The sequence below is a fragment of the Entelurus aequoreus genome, linkage group LG12 (genome assembly GCF_033978785.1).
Source record: "Entelurus aequoreus isolate RoL-2023_Sb linkage group LG12, RoL_Eaeq_v1.1, whole genome shotgun sequence".
Taxonomy (NCBI): Eukaryota; Metazoa; Chordata; class Actinopteri; order Syngnathiformes; family Syngnathidae; genus Entelurus; species Entelurus aequoreus.
Window position 1 is genome coordinate 69,764,034 of NC_084742.1, and position 24,488 is coordinate 69,788,521.

The 24,488-nt window shown below is 39.6% G+C and overlaps 2 protein-coding genes across 3 annotated transcripts in view; one reads left to right on the forward strand and one right to left on the reverse strand.

The window, feature by feature from the left end:
* Window positions 1-601: 601 nt before the first annotated feature.
* On the reverse strand, window positions 602-13,631 carry zcrb1 (zinc finger CCHC-type and RNA binding motif 1). The gene is made up of 8 exons (XM_062066565.1): window positions 13,482-13,631; window positions 13,315-13,407; window positions 10,023-10,051; window positions 9,838-9,949; window positions 9,660-9,767; window positions 4,662-4,771; window positions 4,513-4,588; window positions 602-1,086 (listed from the first exon to the last, which is right to left on the reverse strand). The coding sequence occupies exons 2-8, from the start codon at window positions 13,396-13,398 to the stop codon at window positions 1,003-1,005; spliced, it is 603 nt and encodes a 200-aa protein (XP_061922549.1). The 5' UTR covers window positions 13,399-13,407; window positions 13,482-13,631; the 3' UTR covers window positions 602-1,002.
* The window catches only part of pphln1 (periphilin 1), a 30,161-nt gene continuing 19,268 nt past the window's right edge, over window positions 13,596-24,488 (forward strand). The window contains exons 1-6 of one of the 2 annotated variants that reach the window (XM_062066562.1): window positions 13,596-13,753; window positions 14,116-14,151; window positions 18,382-18,446; window positions 18,542-18,754; window positions 18,831-18,895; window positions 19,396-19,515. In XM_062066562.1, coding sequence (XP_061922546.1) covers window position 14,151; window positions 18,382-18,446; window positions 18,542-18,754; window positions 18,831-18,895; window positions 19,396-19,515 — 464 coding nt within the window. In that variant the 5' untranslated portion in view covers window positions 13,596-13,753; window positions 14,116-14,150. Of the gene's footprint in view, window positions 13,852-14,115; window positions 14,152-18,381; window positions 18,447-18,541; window positions 18,755-18,830; window positions 18,896-19,395; window positions 19,516-24,488 lie in introns of both variants that reach the window. The other variant, XM_062066564.1, reaches the window with a different exon arrangement.

A 24,488-nucleotide genomic window follows, 5' to 3' on the forward strand; every position in this document is an offset into this window, starting at 1 on the left:
TATATATACACACACACATATGAATCCAGTTTGATTCCAGGGGTGACGTTTCGATTCAGAATCGATTTTTGATTTAACCCGATTCTTGCAATTTATGATAAAAAAAAATTCTAAACAGATTACAGGTTCAATAAATAAAGCTTCTTCTGGTTGCATGGATAGGGCCTAAAACGTCTTTTTGAAAATTGATTCTTACACAAAAAAAGATTATGTAAAAAAAAAAATATTTCGATTTAGAATTGGAATGAATAAGTATTGTGTTCCGGATATAAATAATTTTTTTTGTGCATTCCTATTTTTTATACTATTTAAATCCAACTTGAATTTAATTTGATGCATGTTTCATAAGAAAACTATTTCAATTGATTTTTTTATTTGTGTAAAATAACAATTTTAACATAATTAAGCATGATAAGTCTTCCTAACTTAACTTCAACTGCGATTCAAATCAAGCACCACTGCCTTTTAAGACAAATACTAACACCGTGGCACCAAGGGAACAAGTGGGATTGCGGAGAAATTGGCCTTTATAATATTTTCAGTGACAGAGTAAGAAGTGGCAAGGAAAAAATTTGGAGTATAACAGCCTATGAAGCAACTGGTCATTTATTTATTTACATTTTACATGTGCTTATTCATGCAAAACAAGTCTTCTCACCGTGTGATCTGGGTACAGGGAGGGCATGGCTCTGTATCATTTAACCTTGTAAAACAATGCTTGCAACTTTACTGATCCACGGCTTTTTGTAAAAAAAAAAAAAAAAAAAAAAGTCTCTTTCAGTTGCAGCCCCAATTAAAAAGGCAGGAATTTAGACCTTGCGATAATAATTAGCTGCAAGATAAGTAAGTAGAACACACAATTATTTTATTTACAATAGCAGACAGACGTCTGTCCAACTGGATACTCCGAAATGATTCCATAATAAAAGAAGCTGTAAAAACTAACACGACAAACACGATTATGTCTAAAGGTCTTCTCGATACGTCCCAATTGTGTCCACATCAGTCACTAGGCTCGCCATCGTTGCCATCCTGTGGCACAGCAGTCTGCTTTCTTTGCTGTTCCTCTTCCTCGATTCGTGCTTGCTGGAAGTTTACAGAAGGAAAACTAAAAATACATAATACATACTGTGAAGTGGCGTGCTTTTCGCGTGCATACGTGCTTTTACCAGGGAGACAACCGTGTGTTAAACCGGTGGCACATATCTACAATCTGTAACACCTTTTCTGTATCGCAATCGACACAACAGAAACATACAGTACAGGCCAAAAGTAGGGATGTCCGATAATATCGGACTGTCGATATTATCGGCCGATAAATGCTTTAAAAATGTAATATCGGAAATTATCGGTATCGGTTTCAAAACTATCGGTATCGGTTTCAAAAAGTAAAATGTATGACTTCTTAAAACGCCGCTGTGTACACGGACGTAGGAAGAAGTACAGAGCGCCAATAAACCTTGAAGGCACTGCCTCTGCGTGCCTAACCAGTCACATAATATCGACGGCTTTTCACAAGTGAATGCAAGGCATACTTGATCAAGAGCCATACAGTTCACACTGAGGGTGGCCGTATAAACAACTTTAACACTGTTACAAATATGCGCCACACTGCGAACCCACACCAAACAAGAATGACAAACACATTTCGGGAGAACATACGCACCGTAACACAACATAAACAACAGAACAAATACCCAGAACCCCTTGCAGCACTAACTCTTCCGGGACGCTACAATATACACCCCCCCGGCCCCCCTAACCCCGCCCACCTCAACCTCCTAATGCTCTCTCAGGGAGAGCATGTCCCAAATTCCAAGCTGCTGTTTTGAGGCATGTTAAACAAAATAATGCCCTTTGTGACTTAAATAGTAAATATGGCAGTGCCATGTTGGCATTTTTTTCCATAACTTGAGTTGAAGTTGTTCTCTTATTTTGGAAAACCTTGTTACATTGTTTAATGCAGGGGTCACCAACGCGGTGCCCGTGGGCACCAGGTAGCCCGTAAGGACCAGATGAGTAGCCCGCTGGCCTGTTCTAAAAATAGCTCAAATAGCAGCACTTACCATTGAGCTGACTCTATTTTTTAAATTGTATTTATTTACTAGCAAGCTGGTCTCGCTTTGCCCGACATTTTTAATTCTAAGAGAGACAAAACTCAAATAGAATTTGAAAATCCAAGAAAATATTTTAAAGACTTGGTCTTCACTTGTTTAAATAAATTCATTAATTTTTTTACTTTGCTTCTTATAACTTTCAGAAAGACAATTTTAGAGAAAAAATACAACCTTAAAAATGATTTTAGGATTATTAAACACATATACCTTTTTACCTTTTAAATTCCTTACTCTTCTTTCCTGACAATTTAAATCAATGTTCAAGTAAATTTATTTTTTTTGTTGTAAAGAATAATAAATACATTTTAATTTAATTATTCATTTTAGCTTCTGTTTTTTCGACGAAGAATATTTGTGAAATATTTCTTCAAACTTACTATGATTAAAATTCAAAAAAATTATTCTGGCAAATCTAGAAAATCTGTATAATCAAATTTAAATCTTATTTCAAAGTCTTTTGAATTTCTTTTAAAATTTTTGTTCTGGAAAATCTAGAAGAAATAATGATTTGTCTTTGTTAGAAATATAGCTTGGTCCAATTTGTTATATATTCTAACAAAGTGTAAATTGGATTTTAACCTATTTAAAATATGTCATCAAAATTCTAAAATGAATCTTAATCAGAAAAAATTACTAATGATGTTCCATAAATTCTTTTTTAAATTTTTTTCAAAAAGATTCGAATTAGCTAGTTTTTCTCTTCTTTTTTTCGTCTGAATTTTGAATTTTAAAGAGTCGAAATTGAAGATAAACTATGTTTCAAAATGCAATTGTCATTTTTTTCGTGTTTTCTCCTCTTTTAAACCGTTCAATTAAGTGTAAAAATCATTAATTATTAATAATAACATAGAGTTAAAGGTAAACTGAGCAAATTGGCTATTTCTGGCAATTTTTTTCAGTGTGTATCAAACTGGTATCCCTTCGCATTAATCAGTACCCAAGAAGTAGCTCTTGCTTTCAAAAAGGTTGGTGACCCCTGCTTTAAAGCATCCAGCGGGGCATCACAACAAAATGAGGCATAATAATGTGTTAATTCCACAACTGTATATATCGGTATCGGTTGATATCGGTATCGGTAATTAAGAGTTGGACAAAATCGGAATATCGGATACCGGCAAAAAAGCCATTATCGGACATCCTTTGCCAAAAGTTTGGACACACCTTCTCATTCAATGCATTTTCTTTATTTTCATGACTATTTACTTTGTAGATTGTCACTGAAGGCATCAAAACATTAAATGAACACATGTCGAGTTATGTACTTAACAAAAAAAAAGGTGAAATAACTGAAAACATATTTTATATTCTAGTTTCTTCAAAATAGCCATCCTTTGCTCTGATTACTGCTTTGTACACTCTTGGCATTCTCTCTATGAACTTCAAGAGGAAGTCACCTGAAATGGTTTTCACTTCACAGGTGTGCTTGACGCCCAGGAGTGTGCAAAGCAGTAATCAGGGCAAAGGGTGGCTATTTTGAAGAAACTAGAATATAAAACATGCTCTCAGTTATTTCACCTTTTTTTTTGTTAAGTACATAACTCCACATGTGTTCATTCATAGTTTTGATGCCTTCAGTGACAATCTACAGTGTAAATAGTCATGAAAATAAAGAAAACGCATGGAATGAGGAGAAGGTGGATCCAAACTTTTGGCCTGTACTGTATGTACACTGACACTTCTGAGCGTGAGGTTGTGGATCGCCTCACCGGCGCAATCGTGCGACTGGAATGACTTAAACGTAAGAAAATGCATTATCAATGAAGTCTTTTTATTTTGGAGATATATTATAGTGATATATTTTTGAACTAAAAAAGACGAATGGCATTAAAATAAAAATTAAAAAACCGCCAGCAGACACCAAAATGCATCAATCGCATCATTTTAGTTAGGCGCATAAGTCATCCAGCAGCCATAAAATTATAAAAGGACATTGCTGAATAGACGATATACGTCTAATATTTTTTAGTTCTGTCAGTCCAAATATGTTGACACCCAGGATGGCGGATTCTCTGTCCGTCGTCGTCTGTCTTTTCCTCACAGCCGTGTGCGTTTTTGTCAGTTTGCACGTCCTTCTGACATGCTAATAAATAATGCGCAAAATAGTGCTCGCAAAACGGTGACGAGCGTGTGTAAATCACACTGCGCATGCTAAATAATTATATTTGCATTATTGTGGGCGTTCTGACCATCAGCATATATCTTGCATATTAATGAAGACAGAGACACAATTGCATTGTAAGCCTTGTTCTGCTCATTTAACAGACGCAATCCACTAGTAGATCAGCTTTGCGTGAGCTATCAGGTTTGCACGTGTTTTAGGACACGCAAACCCTAAGTAAAGGCCCATTCTGTGTTGTAACAAGGTGACAGTTACTATCTAAATATGCATACTTACCTCAAAAGCTATGGCTTGACTAAGACTGTCAAGAGCTGGATCTTCTCCTTCGTCTTCACTTTCATCCTCTTCTTCACTATAAAGCAAAATAAAAACATTATAGGGAAAACACACCATATGGTATGTATTCAATACAGTGGGTTACTTACACATGTTGTGGTTGTTGACCTTTTTTCTTCTTTTTCTTTTCTTTCTTCTTTGGGGGTTCCCTCTCTCCCAACATATTTTTGGGACACGCATAGCTCATATGTCCTCCATCCTATTAACAACAAACAACACACTAAATACCGTATTTTTCGGACTATAAGGCGCACTAAAAAATCCTTTTATTTTCTCAAAACTCGACAGTGCACCTTATTACCCGGTGCGCCTAATGTACGGAATCATTTTGGTTGTGCTTACCGACCTCGAAGCAATTTTATTTGGTACATGTTGAAATGATAAGTGTGTCCAGTAGATGGCAGTCACACATAAGAGATACGTGTAGACTGCAATATGACTCAAGTAAACAACACCAACATTTTATATGTTCCATTGAAAGTATAGAACATTACACACGGCGCTCAAAAATCTATCAAAATGATTTATTACGACTTTGGTAAGCTATGAAGCCGCACCGCTTGATGGATTGTACTGTGCTTCAACATACGAGTATTATTATGGTGTGTATAAGACAGGGGTGTCCAAACTTTTTCCACTGAGGGCCGCACACGGAAAAATTAAAGCATGAGGGGGCCGCGTTGAAATTTTTCATTTTCAAACCATAACAAAATATATGGATTTTGTGTTTTGTTTTTACCTTTAGGACTCCCGGGGACCAGGGGCCGTACTTATCAAGCTTCTCAGAATTACTCCTAAGAAGTCTGCTAAGAGTTGACTTAAGAGTAAATAAATTCTTCGCTGAAAGCTGCACTTAAAAGTTAGTTATCAAGCGTCTTACTCACACTTTCAGCGAAGTGTAGGACTGAATCTTAAGTGTCACACTCAGAGCTGAATTACGACATTACTATGTGCCGTAAACGCAATTTTAGGTGACGTCATTTCTGTGTCCATAGAAATGACCAATCACGGAAGGGAATCCGTTGTCTAAGAATAAAGAAATATCTTGGAAATATTTAAGTGGACAATGGGAGTGTATATTTTGACAATAAACTACAAAATAATACAAAACAAACTAGTCCCCGCCGGCACTCACGCTACCGCTCCCTCTCTTCTATCGGCCACACACTCACTGACGTCACTCACCTCACGGCCACACACATACGCTACTGTCATAACATTTTCTTTCCAATTCATTAATTAGGCAACTAATTTGAAACTGGTGTGGGTGGCTCTATATATACTAGCCCACTGCAGACACATGCAGAAATCAACATGGAATCGAAAAGTATTAAATCTGTGACAAAAATAATACCCGCTCTGTCTAAACGATACCGTTTGATCAGCTGCTCGTCATCAAACAAATCCAGAACATCGTTCCGCTCCCTGAATGTTTGCGCACGTCTCTCTCGCCTCAGTGCCATCCCCTGCTGGCAACTCCTAACCACTTAGGACACCTCTGAAGGTCTCTTAAATATCGTGGAGAGTAGGAGTGATTCTTAGACTTAAGAACGTTGATAAAAAGCTTTTATTCTTAAGTTTGAGAGTAGGACTAAATTTCGCAAATTCTCAGGACTTAAGTGTAAAATGGCACTCTAAGAAGCTTGATAAGTACGGCCCCATAAGTCTCCGTCAGTAACATGTTAAAAAATAAGTCAAATTATTATTTTAATTTTTAATGTAACGCTTACAGTAAATCTCTATATCAACTTCAGGTTGATATAAAGTAAAAAATAATAAAAAAAAGGTTTTATGCCTTTTCTGTCAAAGATAACTTTGTTTTTCATAGTAAAACTGAAATATGCAGTATTTCCCCCACAGCCCAAAACATTCAGAAAGCATTGTTTGATGTGAAGTAATTGGATTCCTCAAAAGATCAATAATGCAGGACACCATTGATTTAAATGTATTATTATTTATGAGTAATCAGTCACAGTGAAAAGATAAATAAAATCCCACTAAATATCTTTGGGATCTAAAAGGTCCCCCACCCATAAAATGATACATTTTTATTATTATTTGTTTTACTTTCAACACTTAAAGACCTACTGAAATTAATTTTTTTTATTTAAACGGGAATAGCAGATCCATTCTATGTGTCATACTTGATCATTTCGCGATATTGCCATATTTTTGCTGAAAGGATTTAGTAGAGAAAATCGACGATAAAGTTCGCAACTTTTGCTCGCTGATAAAAAAAAGCCTTGCCTGTACCGGAAGTAGCGTGACGTCACAGGAGCTAGTATTCCTCACAATTCCCCGTTGTTTACAATGGAGCGAGAGATTCGGAGCGACAAAGCAACGATTACCCCATTAATTTGAGGGAGGATGAAAGATTCGTAGATGAGGAACGTTACAGTGAAGGACTGGAGAGGCAGTGATGGACGTATCTTTTTTCGCTCTGACCGTAACTTAGGTACAAGCTGGCTCATTGGATTCCACACTCTCTCCTTTTTCTATTGTGGATCACGGATTTGTATTTTAAACCACCTCGGATACTATATCCTCTTGAAAATGAGAGTCGAGAACGCAAAATGGACATTTAAAGTGACTTTTATCTCCACGACAATACATCGGTGACACACTTAGCAACTGAGCTAACGTGCTAGCATCGTTCTCAAATGAAGATAGAAACAAAATAAATAAACCCCTGACTGGAAGGATAGACAGAAGATCAACAATACTATTAAACCATGGACATGTAACTACACGGTTAAAAATTCTCAGCCTGGTAAGGCTTAACAATGCTGTTGCTAACGACGCTAAGGCTAATTTAGCAACTTAGCAACCGGACCTCACAGAACTATGATAAAAACATTAGCGCTCCACCTACGCCAGCCAGCCCTCATCTTCCCATCAACACCCGTGCTCACCTGCGTTCCAGCGATCAACGGCGCGACGAAGGACTTCATCCGTGGGTTTGGCGGCAAACATCGGCTAGGCGTAGTAAGTAGTCCTTGTTGTGTTGCTGTAAGTATTGTACTTAGCCGCTAATACACCGATCGATCCCACCTACAACGTTCTTCTTTGCAGTCTCCATTGTTCACTAAACAAATTGCAAAAGATTCACCAACACAGATGTCCAGAATACTGTGGAATTTTGTCGAAGAAAACAAGAGGTTTCTGTATCGGGTTCGATGGGGTCCAACCACTTCCGTGGATTTTGTGACGTCACGCGCATAAATCATATCCAAAGGAGTTTTTCAACCGGAAGTGTGGCGGGAATTTTAAAATTGCACTTTATAAGTTAACCCGGCCGTATTGGCATGTGTTGCAATGTTAATCAATCAATCAATCAATGTTTATTTATATAGCCCTAAATCACAAGTGTCTCAAAGGGCTGTACAAGCCACAACGACATCCTCGGTACAGAGCCCACATACGGGCAAGGAAAACTCACCCCAGTGGGACGTCAAAATGTTAAGATTTCATCACTGATATATAAACTATCAGACTGCATGGTCGGTAGTAGTGGCTTTCAGTAGGCCTTTAAGTTACGAGATCAACCTCAGATATATCTGTCAATTTTACGTTTGAAGTATTATTTTGGTTGTTTTATGCTCTTTTGTCAAAGAAAACGTTGTTTTTATACCGCAACCACATATGCAATATTTTCCACAAAAACATTTTAAAGTGAAATATTTTAAGTAATTGGAGCCTTGAATAGGCCAATAATTCATTATAACATTCATTTTTGAAAAACTTTTTTTTTTTTTGGAGCAATAGCAAAAAAAGAAAAATAAAGACAAAAGAAAAATAAACAGCCTGCATGGCAGCTTTGTATGAACATTGCAACTTTCTCTCGTGAGATTTCACATCATTCCACTTTTTTTTTAATTATTTAAAAATGTTTGCAATAGCATTTCCAGAATGTGTGGCGGGCCGGTAAACAATTAGCTGCGGGCCGCAAATGGCCCCCGGGCCGCACTTTGGACCCCCCTGGTATAAGGTAAGACATATTATCTGGCGTTTTATTTCGCAATATTATTCAAAAGCAACTTTTCTTACCTTCTGGTACCTGCTGATGTGTATTTGGGATCTGCATAAGTCCTGAAAATTTGCCCGCGTCCGCCTTTGTAGTCCGTGCCGACACCATAGTCGATAAGCTTCTTCTTTTTCTCTATCTTCTTGTTATGGGACATTCATCATCCGCTGTTGCCATTTCTAATATAAGCTGGTGTAAAGGTTTTACTTATATCTGTCAGCAAACTCGCCATGAAAGCGCTAAAACCTATTCAGATATGCTTTTAACCAGTGATTAGTGTCCTGTAATGTCCTGTCTTGTAAATGTCCTGTATTATTATGTATTTTACAATGTATTGCTTTTATATTTCCTGTATTTTATATTATTACTTTGAACTGTTTTGTATTTTTATTTTTTTTATCCTTTAAAGCGTCTTTGAGTATTCTGAAAAGCGCTATACCAAATAAAATGTATTATTATTATTTTTATTTAAAACATACCGGTGTAGTGAGTTTACATTATTCACCCAAGAAACTTTAATTAGAGAGTTCCGGTCGGACGGTTTTTCACGGGACACATTTCCGGCGTTGTTGTTGCACCAGTGAGCCACGGATGAGAAGATGCTGCTCCGTTATTGATTGAAGTAAAGTCTGAATGTCATTAAAACAGTTAGCTCCATCTTTTGACACTTCTTCCACTCCCGTCCTTGCACGCTACACCGCTACAACAAAGATGACGGGGAGAAGACGCTGTCGAAGGTGAGCCACGTAAATAAGACCGCCCACAAAACGGCGCATCCTGAGGCGACTGTCAGAAAGTGGCTTGAAGATGAACATAATCTATGCAACATTTCGACCAAAGAACCACCATTACATGTTATGTAGACTACTAGGAAGTGTTTTACTTTTTTTTTTATAATAATAACAATAATATGACTACTTTAATGCGCCTTATAATCTGGTGCGCCCTATGGTTCGGAAAATACGGTAGCTGTTGAACATTTGAATAAGCATATTTTAAAAGTATGACTAGTTTACATAGATTATTATTTCAAAAAGACACTTATTATTAAAATTGTACTCACCCCACATTCGTAACACCTGCTCTTGTCTGTGTAGTTGCGCCTCCTTATAAAGTCGGCCGCCCGTCCATTGTCGATTGCAATGCTCGCTTTCACAGTTCTTCCAAACAACTGCAACACAGCACACCTGTCAGTCACATATTTTTATAGAATAATCATAAAATAAAGCCAATAAGCCCACCTGCTTGTTGTTGACCGCTCTTGCACAGTTATGAGCCGATTCTCTGTCCAGGAATAGAACGAAAGCCACGCCTTTGCTTCTGTGGGTGTCTTTGTCTTTTACAATTGTAACCCTTGGAGAAAATCATCATATGACTACATCTTTCTGGGTTCTACATTGTGTAACAAGGGTGTAAAAATACTCACTTGACCACTTTTCCATATTTGGTGAAGAGCTGAAAAGAAAAGACCTCATCTCTAACAATGTTTTCTTATTTTTCATGTACAGTCAAGCGCAAAATTATTCCACACGTCTGACTTGTTTTTATTTAAATGTTTTAAATACAAGCTGAGGAATTTTTTCTTTCCCCACAATGATTGTCTTGTTATCGTCTGTGTCATTTCCAATTAAGGTTGCCAACCGTCCCTTGAAAAACGGAATGGTTCCTGATTTAGAAACAAAACTATGGGTTCCGTATTGAGCTGTCAAGGAATGCACTTTGTTTTGTATAATAGTGAAAAATAAAAATAGTTTGTAAAATATCAATAGATTATTTTGAAAGACAAAGGCTTCACAAGTCTGCCATAGGCTAAGCCAGGGGTCGGCAACCCAACATGTTAAAAGAGCCATATTGGACCAATAATACAAAAAACAAATCTGTCTGGAGCCGAAAAAAATTAAAAGCCAAATGTAAGAGTTAAAGGCCTACTGAAACCCACTACTACCGACCACGCAGTCTGATAGTTTATATATCAATGATGAAATCTTAACATTATAACACATGCCAATACGGCCGGGTTAACTTATAAAGTGACATTTTAAATTTGCCGCTAAACTTCCGGTTCGAAACGCCTCTGAGGATGACGTATGCGTGTGACGTAGCCCGACGAACACGGGTATGCCTTCCACATTGAAGCCGATACGAAAAAGCTCTGTTTTCATTTCATAATTCCACAGTATTCTGGACATCTGTGTTCGTGAATCTGTTTCAATCATGTTCATTGCATTATGGAGAAGGAAGCCGAGCAAGCAAAGAAGAAAGTTGTCGGTGCGAAATGGACGTATTTTTCGAACGTAGTCAGCCACAACAGTACACAGCCGGCGCTTCTTTGTTTACATTCCCGAAAGATGCAGTCAAGATGGAAGAACTCGGATAACAGAGACTCTAACCAGGAGGACTTTTGATTTGGATACACAGACGCCTGTAGAGAACTGGGACAACACAGACTCTTACCAGGATTACTTTGATTTGGATGACAAAGACGCAGACGTGCTACTGTGAGTATGCAGCTTTGGCTTTTTTTTGCGTATGTACGTAACTTTTTTTAAATATATAAGCTTTATGAACCTTGGGTTAGGTGAACGGTCTTTTGGGCTGAGTGATTGTGTGTGTTGATCATGTGTTTGAATTGTATTGGCGTGTTCTATGGAGCTAGGAGCTAGCAGAGGAGCTAGGAGCTAGCATAACACGTACCGTACCGTACGTGCGCGTCACGTACGTAACTTTTTTAAAATATATAAGCTTTATGAACCTTGGGTTAGGTGAACGGTCTTTTGGGCTGAGTGATTGTGTGTGTTGATCGGGTGTTTGAATTGTATTGGCGTGTTCTATGGAGCTAGGAGCTAGCAGAGGAGCTAGGAGCTAGCATAACACGTACCGTACCGTACGTGCGCGTCACGTACGTAACTTTTTTAAAATATATAAGCTTTATGAACCTTGGGTTAGGTGAACGGTCTTTTGGGCTGAGTGATTGTGTGTGTTGATCGGGTGTTTGAATTGTATTGGCGTGTTCTATGGAGCTAGGAGCTAGCAGAGGAGCTAGGAGCTAGCATAACAAACACGCAGGTGTTATTATGCAGGATTAATTTGTGGCATATTAAATATAAGCCTGGTTGTGTTGTGGCTAATAGAGTATATATATGTCTTGTGTTTATTTACTGTTGTAGTCATTCCCAGCTGAATATCAGGTACCGTGAGTATGCAGCCTTGGCTGCTAAACATTCGATAACTTGACCGTATGTGCGCGTCACGTACGTAACTTTTAAAAAATATATAAGCTTTATGAACCTTGGGTTAGGTAAACGGTCTTTTGGGCTGAGTGATTGTGTGTGTTGATCAGGTGTTTGAATTGTATTGGCGTGTTCTATGGAGCTAGGAGCTAGCAGAGGAGCTAGGAGCTAGCATAACAAACACGCAGGTGTTTTTATGCAGGATTAATTTGTGGCATATTAAATATAAGCCTGGTTGTGTTGTGGCTAATAGAGTATATATATGTCTTGTGTTTATTTACTGTTGTAGTCATTCCCAGCTGAATATCAGGTCACCCCCGGCTCTCACAGCATCTTCCCTATCTGAATAGCTTCAACTCCCCACTAGTCCTTCACTTGCACTTTACTCATCCACAAATCTTTCATCCTCGCTCAAATTAATGGGGAAATTGTCGCTTTCTCGGTCCGAATCTCTCTCACTTCATGCGGCCATCATTGTAAACAATAGGGAACTTTGCGTATATGTTCAACTGACTACGTCACGCTACTTCCGGTAGGTGCAAGCCTTTTTTTTATCAGATACCAAAAGTTGCAATCTTTATCGTCGTTGTTCTATACTAAATCCTTTCAGCAAAAATATGGCAATATCGCGAAATGATCAAGTATGACACATAGAATAGATCTGCTATCACCGTTTAAATAAAAAAAATTCATTTCAGTAGGCCTTTAAAATGAAGGCAACACATTAAGTAAGTGTGTCAAGAGGGTATAATAACTCCTGGAAATTACTGTCTTAAAACTGCCAAAGGTATAGATGGGTGTGCCCAAGTTAAAGGAAAGGACAGGCTGTCTTCTTCTAATGGATTTATTACAATCTTTGCAAGCTGGGTAACGTTTGCTGTGGTCTGGAACAACATGGCACACAATCAGAAATGCAGCCAATATTACATATAGATCATGTTTCAAGAGACATGCAAATATAAATTAAACACACAGAGGATATAAGTAAAGGAAATTAAATTAACTCAAATATACCTACAAACGAGGCATAATGATGCAATATGTACACACAGCTAGCCTAAATAGCATGTTAGCATGGTTTATTAGCACTCCACGCAAGTCAATAACATCAACAAAGCTCACCTTTGTGCATTCGCGCACAGCATAAACGTTTGGTGGACAACATGAGACAAAGAAGGAGTGGCATAAAACCCGTATTTCTGTGGCAGCATCAGAGAAAGTTGTGCACATAAACCAATTACGGTGAGTTCAAGGACCGCCAAAATTAGTAGGACAAAACGGCGCTGGCCAAATACTGTCATCAGTAAAGCATAAACACAAACATATTAAAGAGTGGGCTTTCTAACAATTAGGAAGGTTCGTGTTATGTTTGTCCTCCTACAGAAACATAATTTAAACAACAAATATATCCCCCCCCCATATTTTTCCATTTTTGAAAAAGCTATACATATTTTAACGCGAATAGCAATCCACGAAATGGCAAATTACCTTGTGGAGGTCGTTATTCGTGAGAGAGAATGGCAGGTTGGACACATAAACTGTGCTCTTGCTCGGTGCCAACCCCCCGCTCATGTTGAACACCTGAGAAGAACATAACAGCAATGTTAGGCTACACAGAATAGTTAGTTAAAGCTATTCGCTTTAAAATGACTTACCAACACGGGAAAACTACTGTAAACACATCCGACGCGCCTATTAAACTGCTGTTGTCTGTGTTCGGTAGGAAAACACAAACAAACCCGGTTTGAGTGTCGCGTAATGATGACGCGTGCATCCTCTTGTCCAATAAAAAAAAAGCCTCGTCTGTCAATGTAGCTTCGTCAAGCTAAAGTGAAGCTAAACCACTAGACGGGGGTTTGTTATTATTCATATAACTTTAACTACACAGCACGCTGAATAGGAGACGCCACGCAATCATTCTTTGGAGGTAACCACAAGCCAATGACTATAAAAAGATGCGTATTTCCGCATGCTAACGTTAGCTAGCTCGCAATGCTAGTCTGAGAGTCGCACGTACACGATCAGGCGAGTATTGCATGAATGTATTAATATTATTATTTCATCATTCGCCTATGTATGTTTGCATGTCGGTGTTATAATACCCCTTTTAATCGGTACCAAAGTGACCTGTTTGATGAGGTCTGCGGGGAGTCACTTAAGACGCTAGTTGAGATGTCATGTTTTTCCTACACATACAACTTCATTTATTCACTCTCTAGAGACTTGTACATTGTGATGCATTGGAGTATAAATCTGCATTATGAACTTTGCATTTGAAACTCTTTCCAGATTGTTTTGAAGCCGCGAAGCCCTGGAATTTCGAAAGTAAGTTAAAGGTCACGCTCTTTTCTATTGCACTAAATTAGTCAATATTCATTGATTGATTGAAACTTTTATTAGTAGGTTGCACAGTGAAGTACATATTCCGTACAATTGACCACTAAATGGTAACACCCGAATAAGTTTTTCAACTTGTTTAAGTCGGCGTCCACTTAAATTGATTCATGATACAGATATATACTATCAGATATATACTATCATCATAATATAGTCATCACACAAGATAATCATCAGAGTATATACATTTAATCATTTACATTATTTACAATCCGGGGTGTGGGATGGGGGGGGGTTAGGTTTGGTTGGTATCAACACTTCAGTCATCAACAATCAACATCAACAATTGCATCATCAGAGAAATGGACATTGAAACAGTGTAGGACTGACTTGGTAGGATATGTACAGCAAGTAGTGGACATAGAGAGAGAGACCAGAAAGTATAAGAAAAAGTGTCTACATTTGTTTATTTACAATCCGAAGAGGTATGATGTGGAAGGGAGGGTGTTAGTTTAGGGTTGAAGTTGCCTGGAGGTGTTCTTTTAGTGCGGTTTTGAAGGAGGATAGAGATGCCCTTTCTTTTACACCTGTTGGGAGTGCATTCCATATTGTTGTGGCATAGAAGGAGAATGAGTTGAGACCTTTGTTAGTTCAGAATCTGGGTTTAACATGGTTTGTGGAGCTCCCCCTGGTGTTGTGGTTATGGCGGTCATTTACGTAAAGGAAGTAGTTTGACATGTACTTCGGTATCAGGGAGGTGTAGCGGATTTTATAGACTAGGGTCAGTGCGAGTTGTTTTACTCTGTCCTCCACCCTGAGCCAGCCCACTTTGGAGAAGTGGGTAGGAGTGAGGTGTGATCTGGGGTGGAGGTCTAGAAGTAATCTGACTAGCTTGTTCTGGGATGTTTGGAGTTTAGATTTGAGGGTTTTGGAGGTGCTAGGGTACCAGGATGTGCATGCGTAATCGAAAAAGGGTTGAACGAGAGTTCCCGCTAGAATCCTCATGGTGCTTTTGTTGACCAGAGAGGAGATTCTGTAGAGAAATCTCGTTCGTTGGTTGACCTTTTTGATTAGCCTCTAGAATGGAACCTAGGTAGGTGACCTCATCTTTCCTGGTGATAACAATGTCACCCACTTTTATAGTGGGTGACATCCTTACGCCAGTGTTTTTCAACCTTTTTTGAGCCAAGGCACATTTTTTGCGTTGAAAAAATCCGGAGGCACGCCACCAGCAGAAATCATTAAAAAACTAATCTCAATTGACAGTAAAAAGTCCATCCATCCATCCATCCATCCATCTTCTTCCGCTTATCCGAGGTTGGGTCGCGGGGGCAGCAGCCTAAGCAGGGAAGCCCAGACTTCCCTCTCCCCAGCCACTTCGTCCAGCTCTTCCCGGGGGATCCCGAGGCGTTCCCAGGCCAGCCGGGAGAGATAGTCCTCCCAACGTGTCCTGGGTCTTCCCCGTGGCCTCCTACCGGTCGGACGTGCCCGAAACACCTCCTTAGGGAGGCGTTCGGGTGGCATCCTGACCAGATGCCCGAACCACCTCATCTGGCTCCTCTCCATGTGGAGGAGCAGCGGCTTTACTTTGAGCTCCTCCCGGATGACAGAGCTTCTCACCTTATCTCTAAGGGAGAGCCCCGCCACCCGGCGGAGGAAACTCATTTCGGCAGCTTGTACCCGTGATCTTGTCCTTTCGGTCATGACCCAAAGCTCATGACCATAGGTGAGAATGGGAACGTAGATCGACCGGTAAATTGAGAGCTTTGCCTTCCGGCTCAGCTCCTTCTTCACCACAACAGATCGATACAGCGTCCGCATTACTGAAGACGCCGCACCGATCCGCCTGTCGATCTCACGATCCACTCTTCCCCCACTCGTGAACAAGACTCCGAGGTACTTGAACTCCTCCACTTGGGGCAGGGTCTCCTCCCCAACCCGGAGATGGCACTCCACCAGTAAAAAGTCGTTGTCGCAATTGTTGGATATGACTTTAAATCATAACCAAGCATGCATCAATATAGCTCTTGTCTCAAAGTAGGTGTACTGTCACCACCTGTCACATCACGCCGTGACTTATTTTGAGGTTTTTGCTGTTTTCCTGTGTGTAGTGTTTTAGTTCTTGTCTTGCGCTCCTCCTTTGGTGGCTTTTTCTCTTTTTTTGGGTATTTTCCTGTAGCAGTTTCACGTCTTCCTTTGAGCGATATTTCCCACATCTACTTTGTTTTAGCGATCAAGAATATTTCAGTTGTTTTTATCCTTCTTTGTGGGGACATTGTTGATTGTCATGTCATGTTCGGATGTACATTGTGGATGCCGTCTTTGCTCCACAATAAGTCTTTGCTGTCGTCCAGCATTCTGTTTTTGTTTACTTTGTAGCCAGTTCAATTTTAGTTTCATTCTGCATAGCCTTCACTAAGCTTCAATGCCTTTTCTTAGGGGTGCTCTCCTTTTGTTTATTTTTGGTTTAAGCATTAGACACCTTTTTACCTGCACACTGCTTCCCGCTGTTTCCGACATCTACAAAGCAATTAGCTACCGGCTGCCACCTACTGATATGGAAAAGTATTACATGTTTTTTTTGCCGAGCTCTAGACAGCACCGACACTCAACAACAACACATCATTTGCAGACTATAATTACTGGTTTGCAAAAAATATTCTTAACCAAAATTTGATAATCTCCCACGGCACAGTGGTTGAAAAACACTGCCTTATACAACCTGCAACCAAAAATTATAAACCTTTAGTAGCCTGTTTATGGAGGGAAATTATTGCCAATGCTTCACAAACACACACATGTTTTTACTCGCGCTCAAGGATTGGCAAGTAAAAAAAAAAAATTTCTGCGAGTAAAAAAAACCTATTCGCAAGTATATGTTTTTTCCTTAATTAAAAAAGCAATTCGCAAGTATAAAAACTTTTTTTTTCTTTCGGCGGTAATATTGCACCCTGCTCAATCCGCACCGTGGAACAAGCTCAATCTGTAAATGTTCCCTTCTCTTCTGTCCGCCTTTTTATTCCCCACCCAGCTTATTCTTCTTTATTTTTGGCGGACAGAACAATGCGCAAATAACAACAGTAGCTCTGGGTGCCTTACATTGAGTCAGCAGCACCACCTCTCGTTGTAGACCATACCTAGGGAACTTAAGGCCCGGGAGCCGCATGCAGTTTATTATGCTTTTCAACAATCTGGCCCAAACAATTTTTTTTAGATCTTTAAGATGGAAACTAGCCGCCATTATGATGTGCAGTGATGTTTTCAAATTGCCGTAAGTCTTAAACTATACAAAGTATTTCAATGGTTGGAATCTCCGCTTTTGCATTATATACGAGTTACTTTGGTAATCTACGTCACAGCAGCTCAGACGAGGCACCAAGCAGTGTGGGTGGGGAGCGTTTCCACAGAGTGTTTCCAGAGCGGCCAGACTGAAATGCGGGTGTCAGGGACAGACGCGGAAGAGGATTTTTACGACAACGTTCTAAAGCTTAGTGATATATCAGATTGTAGGTGGGGTTTTTTTTTATACCCTTTGCGTTCATATTTTGCTGTTTTTTGCGTTTCGCTTGATTGTAAAATATGTCGATCGAGAGGGGGTGTGACGTTCCTATGTTGTCAATATTCAGTGTTTTATCCTTCATAGTTAATATTGTAAATCCCAAATTCTTTATTTTCATGTACATTCCGGGTGTCTCATTTAGTAAAACAATTAAAATTCCATTCGGTTTTTTAAGGTGGTCCGTCATAAAATGTTTAGCATTCAATCAGACATTATTGTGAGGTTTTGTAATAGTGTTCCTAAAAAATATATATTCCAGCCCCCAGACACATTTTTTTCTCAAAATTTGGCCCCGGAGTCAAAATAATTGCCCAGGCCTGTTGTAGACTACAAATGAATTCGCACAGGGTGGAATATTACTGCCAAATGTTTTAACTTGAAGAAAATAGTTGTTATACTTGAAAATAGTTTTTTTTACTTGCAGAAAATTGTTTTTTTACCTGCAAATTCTTTTGCGAATCGTTTATTTATTTTTTGAAGAAAATTGTTTTTTTACTTGCAAATCCTTTTAGTGTGAGTAAAAAATTTTTGTGGAGTTTTGGCAGTAATTTAATTCCATAACTGTTACACTGTTTTTGTTTTGCTTTTTGAAGTGTTATTGACTGACGTGCTTTACTAACTATTAGGTTAATTCACTTTATATTGACCTTTTTTTACAGTGGCGTACAGAAGGGACAGGACTGTACGAGATGCATATGAAGAACGCTTTTTATCTGACAGGCCGGTGAGATTGTCTTTGCACTCTTATCATTTCTTCTAAAAGAAGAACTCATAAATTGAGACCTCAATTGTGAATATTTATCCCCACTGTCTGCATAGGGCCCATACTCTCGAGCAGGAGGGGATAGAAGAGGTCACTTTAGCAGACCCGAAGAAGATTACAACCGCGGCGGTTATGAATACGAAGGGGGTCCTCGCTTTTTCCCAAATGGAGGTGGCCCGCGGAACTACCACGGAGACGATCAACGAGGCTACCCTGGGGATGGTGCTCATTTCCCTTCGGAACGCAGAGGCGCTCCCCCGTCGAGAAGGGTGAGAGTATGGATTTCCTACGTGGTTCATAGGATGCAAATATGGAGTAAAATTGACTTTGCTCTGTCGTGTTCAGGAGGATTTTCCTTACAGAGGACCTAGGGAGGATCCACACACAGGAGGACGGCCTATGGAATACAGGTTAATGCTCAGCACATGCTGTATTCAATACATATTTATGATGTATACATGCACCAATGGTGGCACAGGGGTTAGTGCATTTGCCTCACAATACGAAGGTCCTGAGTAGTCCTGGGTTTGACCCTGCGCTCGGGATCTTTCTGTGTAGAGTTTGCATGTTCTCCCCGTGACTGCGTGGGTTCCCTCCGCGTACTCCGGCTTCCTCCCACCTCCAAAGACATGCACCTGGGGATAGGTTGATTGGCAACACTAAATGGTCCCTAGTGTGTGAATGTGAGTGTGAATGTTGTCTGTCTATCTGTGTTGGCCCTGTGATGAGGTGGCGACTTGTCCAGGGTGTACCCCGCCTTCCGCCCGGATGCGGCTGAGATAGGCTCCAGCAACACCCTCCACCCCAAAAGGGACAAGCGGTAGAAAGTAGATGGATGGATGGATGCACTAACAATATTTGCATAATTCTTTAATACAAGTATAATATTTTTCTATCTTTTTTTTTTCAGCAACCGTGCACCACCACCACCACCCAACGCACGAAACCAGGGCGTATACCCGGCGCCCCGATCGCTACCAGAAAGCGGAGCAGACACGCTTGTGCAAGCCATCCTCAACCTGGAAAGGGGGTATGAATTATGAACTAGTGATGTGCCGATTATGGTTGTACTGTATACCGGTACTAGTGTAGTACCGCGATACTAATGAAATATATTCTGTACTATACCGCCTCTAAAAAGTACCGGTCCCCCACCCCTCCACATTGCTGGTTTTACGAGCAGAGGAGCATGTTCGGCAACGCACAATCACGGAGTACTTACAAGCAGACACAGTGGGTAGACAGAAAAGGGAGAATGGACGCATTTTGGCCTGAAAACTAACGATAAAGGTGAAGTTATAAGTTACACTGAAACGCCCTCAGGAAGAGGTGCTTTAAGACATGGTTAACTAGCTAGCGGTTTAAGTCCATCCGCAGTCTGCAGTGTTTTAGCTACTTCTCTGATCGGAACATCCCTATAATGGATTACATTTGTATAGCGCTTTACAGTGAAAACTGAGAACCCATCAATTATTCATTCCACATTCTCAACTTGATGCTGGTAAGCTACACTTATAGCCACAGCCGCCATAGAGTGGACTGGCGGAAACGTGGCTGCCAATTTGCGCTTATGCCCAACCGACCATCATCAAACCGTCATGCACATTCATACACCAGTGTGAGCCGCACTAGGAGCACGGCGGGTGAAGTGTCTTGCCCGAGGACACAACAGCCGTGCCTCGGGTGGCGCGAGCTGCATTTAAAACCAGGTACCTTCAAGTAGCTGGAGTGCCGCTCTACCATCTGAGCCACGCCGCCCCATATAGGGAAATACAAACAAATGCATAATTACATACAGTCATGCATTAAAACAGAAGTGTACAGCTCCACTAATGGACATTGGTGTGTTACTTTCAAAGGCAAAATTAAAGTATTGCTAGAAACATAATTTTTATATGGGACTTTATTGTATTATATGTATAGTACATGTTCCTAAAAGAAAAAAGCATAAAACACAGTATATTTAAATATACTAAATGTAAAAAAGGGAATAAATATTCAAAATCTAGTTTGGTTACGCCATCATGAGCGCAACACAAGGTTGAAAAAGTTTCAACTACAATTCTAAATAAGATGTCAAAAGCAAACTGAAATCAAATACACACAGCTTAAAGGCCTACTGAAAGCCACTACTACCGACCACGCAGTCTGATAGTTTATATATCAATGATGAAATCTTAACATTGCAACACATGCCAATACGGCCGGGTTAACTTATAAAGTGCCATTTTAAATTTACCGCTAAACTTCCGGTTGAAAACGTCTATGTATGATGACGTTTGCGTGTGACGTCGATGGTTGAAGCGGAAGTATTCGGACACATTGTATCACAATACAAACAGCTCTGTTTTCATCGCAAAATTCCACAGTATTCTGGACATCTGTGTTGGTGAATCTTTTGCAATTTGTTTAATGAACAATGGAGACTGCAAAGAAGAAAGCTGTAGGTGGGATCGGTGTATTAGCGGCTGGCTGCAGCAACACAACCAGGAGGACTTTGAGTTGGATAGCAGATGCGCTATCCGACGCTAGCCACCGACCGCATCGATGATCGGGTGAAGTCCTTCGTCGCGCCGTCGATCGCTGGAACGCAGGTGTGCACGGGTGTTGATGAGCAGATGAGGGCTGGCGTAGGTGGATAGCTAATGTTTTTATCATAGCTCTGACGAGGTCCCGTAGCTAAGTTGGCGTCAATGGCGTCGTTAGCAACAGCATTGCTAGGCTTCGACAGGCGGCACAGCATTAACCGTGTGGTTACAGGTCCAGTGTTTGGTTCGGTGTCTCCTGATAGTAGTATTGTTGATCTGCTGTCTATCCTTCCAGTCAGGGGCTTATTTCTTTTGTTTCTATCTGCATTTAAGCACGATGCTATCACGTTAGCGCCGTAGCTAAAGTGCTTCACCGATGTATTGTCGTGGAGATAAAAGTCACTGTGAATGTCCATTTCGCGTTCTCGACTCTCATTTTCAAGAGGATATAGTATCCGAGGTGGTTTAAAATACAAATCCGTGATCCACAATAGAAAAAGGAGAGAGTGTGGAATCCAATGAGCCAGCTTGTGCCTAAGTTACGGTCAGAGCGAAAAAAGATACGTCCTGCACTGCACTCTAGTCCTTCACTCTCACGTTCCTCATCCGCGAATCTTTCATCCTCGCTCAAATTAATGGGGTAATCGTCGCTTTCTCGGTCCGAATTGCTCTCGCTGCTGGTGTAAACAATGGGGAAATGTGAGGAGCCCTTCAACTTGCGACGTCACGCTACTTCCGGTACAGGTAAGGCTTTTTTTATCAGCGACCAAAAGTTGCGAACTTTATCGTCGATGTTCTCTACTAAATACTTTCAGCAAAAATATGGCAATATCGCGAAATGATCAAGTATGACACATAGAATGGACCTGCTATCCCCGTTTAAATAAAAAAAAAAATTTTCAGTAGGCCTTTAAAGATTGATCAATACCTATTTAAATTTAGTAATACATAAATATGATGATTTATCAAAATATAAAAGAAATATACCTGAACAGAACGCTCATGATGGTTACACCAAAAAGTAACGCTATGAACCGCGTTTTTCGGGCATTTTTATGCTATTTCTAAGCATCTCCTTTTTATTATCGTTGATTTTAAATGGTCAAACTAATGCATATTATATATGCATGCCCTAGTAAACAAAAAAAAGTTATATTTATTTTGATTGTTACATTTTGAAGTACATTTGTGCAGGTGGGTGCGAATGTACCCATTACCAGAGCTGTACACAGAAGCAATATTATGGCGTGAGAACAGTGCCAAAACTATTGCATGTAAAAAACACTGTAGACTCTCGGTGCACGCTGCGTCTTTTTCTGTGCGTGCGTAATCCTTTCGCGCTCCCGCTGTGTCTTTCTCTACGCACGCAGCTTTCCACATTGAACACACGGCCCACGGTCTGTTCCTCAACTTACCTCATTTTCCGCTGAGCGGATGATGTGGATTCTCAATTTTCACACAAATCTTTCTGCCTTGACGACCCGCCTTACTCTGCCTTCGGATTGGCTCCAACTTGGAGGCCGTAGGTGTTTTAAAGTGACCAATCGGAAAGAAGGGGAGTTGCTGGGCCGTGTAGTCAAGTGCCAAAAGGGTGGAACGCCACTCGCGAAAGAGAAAGATACATCGCTTTATTCACCAAGATCAATTAGAATAATACATTAATGTTGGATATAGAGAACATACAAACACTTTATTTATTAAATCACAAATATTGAATTAAGTTCAACGATTTGTTGCATTTGCAAACAGCTAAAATTATGCACAAAGCAAACTATAACCTGCTACCCAAGAATGTACAACAATTCTTCTCAACAAAAGAGGAGAAATATAACCTTAGAGGGAAATCTAATTTAAAACATGTGTATGCTCGTACAACACTTAAAACCTTTATCATATCCGTATGTGGAATGAAATTATGGAATGGATTAACCAAAGAAATCAAACAAAGCACCAATATGATTCAGTTTAAGAAACTGCTCAAACTACGAGTGTTCACAAAGTACACAGAACAATAATTATGATGAACATCTTGAACCATTTTCTTTTCTTTTGAGATAAAGATTTATGTGTTTAATATTCGTTTAATTACTATGGTACAGTATATTATTTATTATGTATTTATTTATTCACTGTTCTGTTACATAGAACAAGGAAATGAGATACAAGTGCTATGGTATGAAAAGGCCCCGCAACCCCGAAAGGGACAAGCGGTAGAAAATGGATGGATGGATGGCTGGATGGATGGATCGTATGAAAAGGTGTAGTATTAATTGAGCTCAGCTTCTTACCACTCCTTTTCGGACGTCCTGTAATGAAAGAACTAGAAATATGTGATGCATTACATTGTATCGTATGCATGTTCCAAATAAAATAAAACTGAAGTGAATTAAACAAGTGTAAATAGAGTCTGTGCGAGCGTAAACAGTCTGCGCATGCGTAAGGATTTTGGCACTGTTCTGATGCCATACAATATGTTTTAGGATGGTTAAAGTTCCTCTGTGTGACAGGAGAGCTCAGCTGTTTTTAAGGCCCCATTGCGTAAGATCGTCTCTTTGACGTGGTGTTTTTAGGAATCTGCTCAAATGTTAGCTGCTCCCAAATTTTAAACTGAATTTTTGAGCTGGTCTGAAGTCATTCCTGTTCCAGTTTGGCTCTTGGGCTGCTAGTTGATGAGCACTGGTACACTAAATATGGACCGACATTACTTTAAAGCAAACCTGGGTAAATTAAGGCCCAGGGGCCATTAGTGGCCCGTTTTCAATCTGGCCCGCCGGACATTCCCCCCAAAAATGTTTAGATCTTCAAGATGGAAACTGTAGCTGGCATTATGATGTGCAGTGATGTTTTCAAATGACTGTAAGTCAATGTATTTCAACGGTTGGAATATGCGCTTTTGTATGATGTACTAGTTACTAGGGGTGTGGGAAAAAATCGATTCGAATTAGAATCACGATTATCACGTTGTGCGATTCAGAATCGATTCTCATTTTTCAAAAAAATTGATTTTATTTTTTTAAAAAAAATAAAAAAAAATAAAAATAAAACAAATAAAATTGATTTTTTTTTTTATTTATAAAAAAATAAAAAAAAAATAAAAATTAATCAATCCAACAAAACAATACACAGCAATACCATAACAATGCAATCCAATTCCAAAACCAAACCCGACCCAGCAACACTCAGAACTGCAATAAACAGAGCAATTGAGAGGAGACACAAACACGACACAGAACAAACCAAAAGTAGTGAAACAAAAATTTATATTATCAACAACAGTATCAATATTAGTTACAATTTCAACATAGCAGTGATTAAAAATCCCTCATTGACATTATCATTAGACATTTATAAAATAAAAATAAAAAAGAACAATAGTGTCACAGTGGCTTACACTTGCATCGCATCTCATAAGCTTGACAACACACTGTGTCCAATATTTTCACAACGATAAAATAAGTCATATTTTTGTTTCATT